General features: G+C 43.8%; 1 protein-coding gene across 1 annotated transcript in view; it reads left to right on the top strand.

The window, feature by feature from the left end:
* The window catches only part of acsf3 (acyl-CoA synthetase family member 3), a 59,839-nt gene that overhangs the window by 21,770 nt on the left and 31,051 nt on the right, over positions 1-7,018 (top strand). The window contains exons 7-8 of the mRNA XM_042061936.1: positions 1,210-1,307; positions 4,558-4,684. Of these exons, the coding sequence (XP_041917870.1) occupies positions 1,210-1,307; positions 4,558-4,684 (225 nt within the window). The remainder of the gene's footprint in view (positions 1-1,209; positions 1,308-4,557; positions 4,685-7,018) is intronic.

The raw sequence follows: 7,018 nt of genomic DNA on the forward strand, positions 1-7,018 counted from the left end.
ATTAAGAAAAAAACACAGAATGGACATTGGTCAGTTTTATGATGTCTAAAAGAATTTAAGCCAGTGGAATGTTGACACACACACACACACACACACACATACACACACACACATACATAACACTTATTAATGTATGATAGTGTGTGGTGTGTGTTTATGTTCCTCTGCTAGGCCTCTTTCTTCTCCATAATGTTTCTTCTCTTGACGTAAGTCTCAGCCTCTTCTCTCGTTGCTTTGAAATGGAAGTTGATCTCAATTCCTGCAAAGTGAGGCGACCGACTGGAGAAACGTTAGATGCCACACGCCTCATATTTCGCTCTAGGTCCTCTCAGATAGAGTTGGAGAGAGTGTGTGTTTGTGTCTGTATGTGTGTGTGTCTGTGTATGTGTGTGTCTGTGTCTGTGAGAGAGAGAGGGGGAGGGAGAGCGAGAGAGGGTGTGTGAGATTGCCTGAGCTCAACTATAAATGGATTTTGGTGACTTTCTGATTGAGGGGAGAAAGTGCTTTTTATCATCCCATCCTTGTCAGCTTTTTGGCTCCTCTGGAAAAGGACACGCAGCCGATAATCCAGCACGCTGACACACACACACACACACACACACACACACACACACACACACACAGAGAGAGACAGAAAGAAGAAAAACAAAACAGAAAAAATGAGTGCGAGCGGTGAGGACAAAGAGAAAACTCCAGACGCAGCCACGGGGCTGTCAGATAAAGGCCCAAAACGCAGTCGGAGCTGCTAGCTGTCAGAACCAATGACCAGCACCAAAGGCAGACGCGGAGTGAGTGGACAACCCTGTGCTGCTTCCCCCTCCTACTGATCCCCGTCAGGCTGTGCGCTCTCTACGTCACAAAGAACAAAAGACACTCGGAACACAGCAGAGATGGAAATGCTTTTTGAAAAAGGGTGGAGGTGGATTTATAAGGCCGAGTTAAACGAGAGCCCGCATGCAGAGTTCATGCTCATCAATAACGCCGTAAAGAAGTCATTATCTAACTTTGCTAATGTTTTGATGATATTTTGATTAATCTTGTAACTTCCACAAAAAGTTTTCCAGAGATATGTGTTCTTGCGTCATTTAATCAGCAATTCCAAACGTATTACCTGTAATGTATTTTTTGTAATGTATATTTTGTGTCTGTCTGTGTGTGTGTGTGTGTGTGTGTGTGTGTGTGTGTGTGTGTGTGTGTTTGCATCTACAGGGGCTGTGGGAGCACCTCTTCCAGGGGTGGAGGTGCGCATTGTCATGACCAACTCTACCAACACCACTATAGCAGAAGGCAACAGCAAGGAGACTCGGGTAAGTGCCCCCCCTGCTCACCCACTCCAACTGTTCATCATTAGCATGGCCCGTGACTGATGGATGCCTTATTACTAACAACCAAACACACCAAACACACCTAACACACACTTCCCATGCACTTCCCATGCACTTCCCATGCACTTCCCATGCACTTCCCTCCTCTACCTTCTTCCTCTGCCATTTCTCCCCCTACCACACTTTGAATATACTAATGTGTCCATATTAAGTCCAGCCCTACCTTTGATAGTTTTAAATCTAATTAAAAAACCCATCTGTTCTCCCTAGCTTTTAGTACACTTTAATCTCCCCCATGGTTTCATTTCTTAAGTCCATTCTTATTACAGTGCATGAAAATGCACTGTACTCCTTCTTCTTCTTCTTCTTCTTCTTCTTCTTCTTCTTCTTCAACTTCAACCTATGTTGCGTAGGTCTTACTAAGGACATCTGGGCTTTGTATTTTTCATCTTTTATACTTTTTAAACTATTCAAAATTGTATACTTTTTAAACTATTAAGTAAAAACTACTCAAAATTTCCCCATAGACTTAACATTGGGCTGATGACATCACAATCGGGCCGTTAAGCAATTAGAATCCTAGGCCAGGTGGCCAGGCCACCTGCATCAACTATCAGTTTCTCAGGCTTTAAGCATACAGTCTCATGCTCTTAAGACTACACATCATGCTCAAATGTTTCCTCTGTCCACAACATAATTTAACCATTTAAACTATCCACCTATTTAACTGTTCAGTCATTCCAACTATATTAAACCTCATCTACCTCACAAATAATTTAACCTCTTTAACTATCCACCTATTTAACTGTTCAGTCATTCCAACTACATTAAACCTCATCTACCTAGCAAATAATTTAACCTTTTAAACTATCCACCTATTTAACTGTTCAGTCATTCCAACTATATTAAAACTAATCTAATAGTTCAGTCATTTCAACTATATTAAACCTCATCTACCTAGCAAATAATTTAACCTTTTTAACTATCTATTAACTGTTCAGTCATTCCAACTGTATTAAACCTCATCTACCTAGTTCAGTCATTCCAACTATATTAAACCTCATCTACCTAGTTCAGTCATTCCAACTAGATTAAACTTCATCATGTTGGTTGCCAATTAGCACATCATCTGTTTTAACAATATATTTCACACCATATGTTTTGCATTTTCATGCACTGGTAATTCCCTGGAATTGCGTTTTCTAGTTCTTCTTCTAACGCAGTTAATGCAGCTTCAACCGTTTAACGTAGAAACTTCATTCAAACTATGTTACGTAGGTCTTACTTAAGACATGTGGGCTTTGTAATTTTCATCTTTGTAACTTTTATACTTTTTAAACTATTCAAAATTGTATACTTTTTAAACTATTCAAAATTTCCCCATAGACTTAACATTGGGCTGATGACATCACAATGGGCTAATTAACTTGATTTGCACCTGTATCAACTTCCAGCTGCTCAACTAAGCCCCATCAAAGAGCCAGTTAAACTGATTGATTGATTGATTAAACTATTAATTAAAAACTATTAGGCCTTTATGACATCACAGCAATTAGAATCTTGTGCCAGGTGGCCAGGTTTAACTATATTAAACCTCATACCTAGCAAATAATTTAACCATTTAAACTATCCACCTATTTAACTGTTCAGTCATTCTAACTATATTAAACCTCATCTACCTTGCAACCAATATAGCTTGTTTTTACTCTGTATGATATTTTACATCATATTTTTTGCATTTTCATGCACTGTATTTCCTTCAGGAAATGCTTTTCTAGTTTTCATTGAAATATTCTTTGCTTATTTTATTTCATTATTAACACTATAATCACCCTTCACTTTTAGTTAATTTTACTGTTTATCTTCCAACATAATCTTTATTTTTGTTTATTATATATATGTGTCTGTGTTTTTATTACTATTACCACTGCTTTATTATTATTATTATATATACTTAAAAGGGCAGTCGTGGCCTACTGGTTAGCACTTCGGACCTGTAACCTGAGGGTTGCCGGTTCGAACCCCGACCAGTAGGCACGGCTGAAGTGCCCTTGAGCAAGGCACCTAACCCCTCACTGCTCCCCGAGCGCCGCTGTTGATGCAGGCAGCTCACTGCGCCGGGATTAGTGTGTGCTTCACCTCACTGTGTGTTTCACTAATTCACGGATTGGGATAAATGCAGAGACCAAATTTCCCTCACGGGATCAAAAGAGTATATATACTTATACTTATACTTATGTTATGTGCTCTTTATTTTATTTCATATGTAGGCATTTTGTATTCTTTATTGTATTATTACTATTTGTTATTTTGCTAATATTCATATTTAATAATTCGTAAAGCACTTTGGGTCAACCCTGTTGCGAAAAACGTGCTATGTAGATAAATTGACTTGACTTGACTTGACTTAATGTGTGCACTCTTATGCTTTAGTAATAGGACTGTCAGATGCAGTAGTAATTCCTACCTAAGGTCTCCTCTGCACTGCAGCTTTCATGCTATTGCTTTCTGTAAGTATAAGTATATATACTCTTTTGATCCTGTGAGGGAAATTTGGCCTCTGCATTTATCCAAATCCGTGAATTAGTGAAACACACAGTGAGGTAAAGCACACACTAATCCCGACGCAGTGAGCTGCCTGCTACAACAGCGTCGCTCGGGGAGCAGTGAGGGGTTAGGTGCCTTGCTCAAGGGCACTTCAGCCGTGCCTACTGGTCGGGGTTCGAACCGGCAACCCTCCGGTTACAAGTCCGAAGCGCTAACCAGTAGGCCACGGCTGCCCTCTCTTTGGATACAAGTGTCTGCTAAATGAATAAATGTAAATGTAGGATGCCATTGCGTTACTCCATTTAGAATCAGGAAACCTGGTTGTTAGTCATATTAGCATGCTCAAATATGCACTACTACAGTATAAACTTTTCTGGCAAGCCGTTACTTAATAAGGCAGGAGACAACTTGAACCCACTTCATCTTGCCTTATTTGCGTCTTCTCTGTACACACAGAGGGGTGGAGTCCCCGCTGAAGTCAGGGCTCAGGTGGTTTGGGACTGGTGAGGTTATAGAGATCGAGTTGTAGACTGTAATTTCTGAGTAAGGGCCAGTGGACAGTTTTTATAGTTTATACGTATTTAATTTGCGGACAAGCCTTTTATAGTTTATGGACGACAGTTTTTTTTTTATTAATTTGTGTCTGTCTGTGTGTGTGTGTGTGTGTGTCTGTGTGTGTGTCTAGGTGCGCCCGGGGCTGGAGGGTAAAGAGGGGGAGCTGATGGTGCGTGGTCCGTCCGTCTTCAGGGAATACTGGAACAAACCTCAGGAGACCGCCAAGGCCTTCACCGACGATGGCTGGTTCAAGACCGGTACAACAGCACATAAACCGCCGCACTTGACAGTACTACACACACACACACACACAGACTAAAAATAAGCTAATATGCTACTGTCTCTGATGCACTACACTATGGTATTTCACTAACTTTTCAACTCTGGCAGATCTGCAGTGATACTCACTGTGTATCACTCTCAGTCATCCATGTCTGGAATAGACAAGTCCTTCTGGAAGAATCTGTGTGTTGAACTGGCAGCATATCCCAGCCGTGCCCCAGATGGACTAACTAGCAGAGGTGATTGACTCGAGGGCAGCTCTCTGTCTCAGTATCTCTCTCTCTGTCGTTCTGGGTCTCCCAGGTCTTAATTATCAGATGGCTGAAAGGTTAGCCCAGTGTAAAAACAACCTCTCATCAGGATCAGGCCGGCCAGCCTGCCTGCTGTGGTGTACATGCTGAATCACTGCGTTAACTTACACACTTACTTCTGCTAGTTGTCAAACAGGCTGTGCTGCCTGCGTTATTTGTAATGACATATGAAGGCGCTAAAGGGTTATTTAGTTGTTTGGACTGATGCCGTTCAGATGTGTGTGTGCGTGTGCCTGTGCATGTGCGTGGCCTCCGAGTAAGGAAGCCTGGAGCGCCCAGCTCAGGGGAAGAGGCAGAAGGAGAAAAGATGGATGGATGAAGATGGGAGCGAGGGGTGATGGCAGAGTGTAAAATGTGCCAGAAGAGAGAATGAGAGTAGACTGGAGGGGTTCTAAGAGGATGAGCGAAAGATGGGGACGGAGAGAGAGAGAGAAAATAAGTCATGGATACAGTCATGGACATCTAAGAAAGAGTTGAAAAATCAGATGATCCAGATCTCTCTCTCTCACACACACACACACACACACACACACACACACAGCCAGTCCTCACTGAGCCTGAGCCTGGTGATGAAGTGGAGTGAGAGCTGGTGGAGGGTAAGGGGACGAGGGGGGACAAGTGAAATGATGGAGGAAGAGAGGGAGGAGAGGAGCGAGGGAGGAGAGGAGCGAGGGAGGAGAGGAGAGAGGGAGGAGCGAGGGAGGAGAGGAGCGAGGGAGGAGAGGGAGGAGAGGAGCGAGGGAGGAGAGGAGAGGGAAGAGAGGAGCGAGGGAGGAGAGGAGAGAGGGAGGAGAGGAGCGAGGGAGGAGAGGGAGGAGAGGAGCTGGCTTTAATTGGTTCTTAGGGCTGGAGGGACGTGGCTGTGGTGCGCTGCACGCTGCTGTCACACCCCATTACACACACTGGCCTGGTAATGAGAGCCAGCGCAATCAGCTCCCTCAAGACCAGGCCCCCAGCCATTCTGTGTGTGTGTGTGTCACATGTATGTATGTATGTGTGTGTGTGTGTGTCTGTGTGTGTGAGAGAGTGTATTCAGGGACAGCACTGACAGACTCTTTGTACTCCTGCCCTCCAGTGTATGGTCTGAGAAACCATCATTTTCCTGAATCCCCATTTTTCTGAAAACTGAACAACCTTGTAGTCGTTTCATTTCTGAAGAGTTGTGGAGGCACTCTTCAGACACAGAGCCATCCGTTTCCTGTGTTGTATGCTTCCTGTAAACGGCACTGTACAGAGCCTGTGCTGTTGAACCTGAATTGAATGATGGGAAGGCTGAGTATGTTCCAGAGGCAGCCATCTCGCGGTGTCTTTAGAAGGGTCTAAGAAGAGGCACAGGTGTCAGGGGAGGATGTGATGTAATGTGTCAATGTCTCAACCCCCCCCCCCCCCCTTTCATCTTTCCCTCATCTATCAGTCTCTCTCTCTTTTTTTTAAACTTTTTCTCTCATTCCCTCAGTTTCCACTGCTCTCTTCCCGGAAGATGTGTGTCATCCGCTCTTCATTGTCCTCTCACTCCATCCCAGCCTAACACACCTTGAGAGAGGGACAAAGTCAGAGAGAGAATGAGAGAGAGAGAGGATTGAAAGAGAGAGAGAGAGACATGGAGTGAGTGAGGGAGAGGGAGGAAGGAAGGCCAGATCAATGAGGCCCCAGCTTGCCCAGTTCTCTCTTTAATTGCGCGAGTGCAGTGGCCCACACTGACTGGCACCTCTATAGATAATCTGTCACCCTTTTCTCCAGTGCTCACTTCTGCCATCTCCTCACTCGTTTGTTGCCATCGATTACTTTTTTCTTCTTTCTCCCACATACCCTTCCTTTTGTAACACTCTGTCTGACACTGCCCCCCCCCCCCCCACACACACACATTCACACACATACACACACATTCACACACACACACACACACACACACACACACACACACACACACACATATACACACACACACACACACACACATATTCACACACACACACATATTCACACACACACATAATA

The sequence above is a fragment of the Alosa sapidissima genome, chromosome 14, assembly GCF_018492685.1.
Source record: "Alosa sapidissima isolate fAloSap1 chromosome 14, fAloSap1.pri, whole genome shotgun sequence".
NCBI lineage: Eukaryota > Metazoa > Chordata > Actinopteri > Clupeiformes > Clupeidae > Alosa > Alosa sapidissima.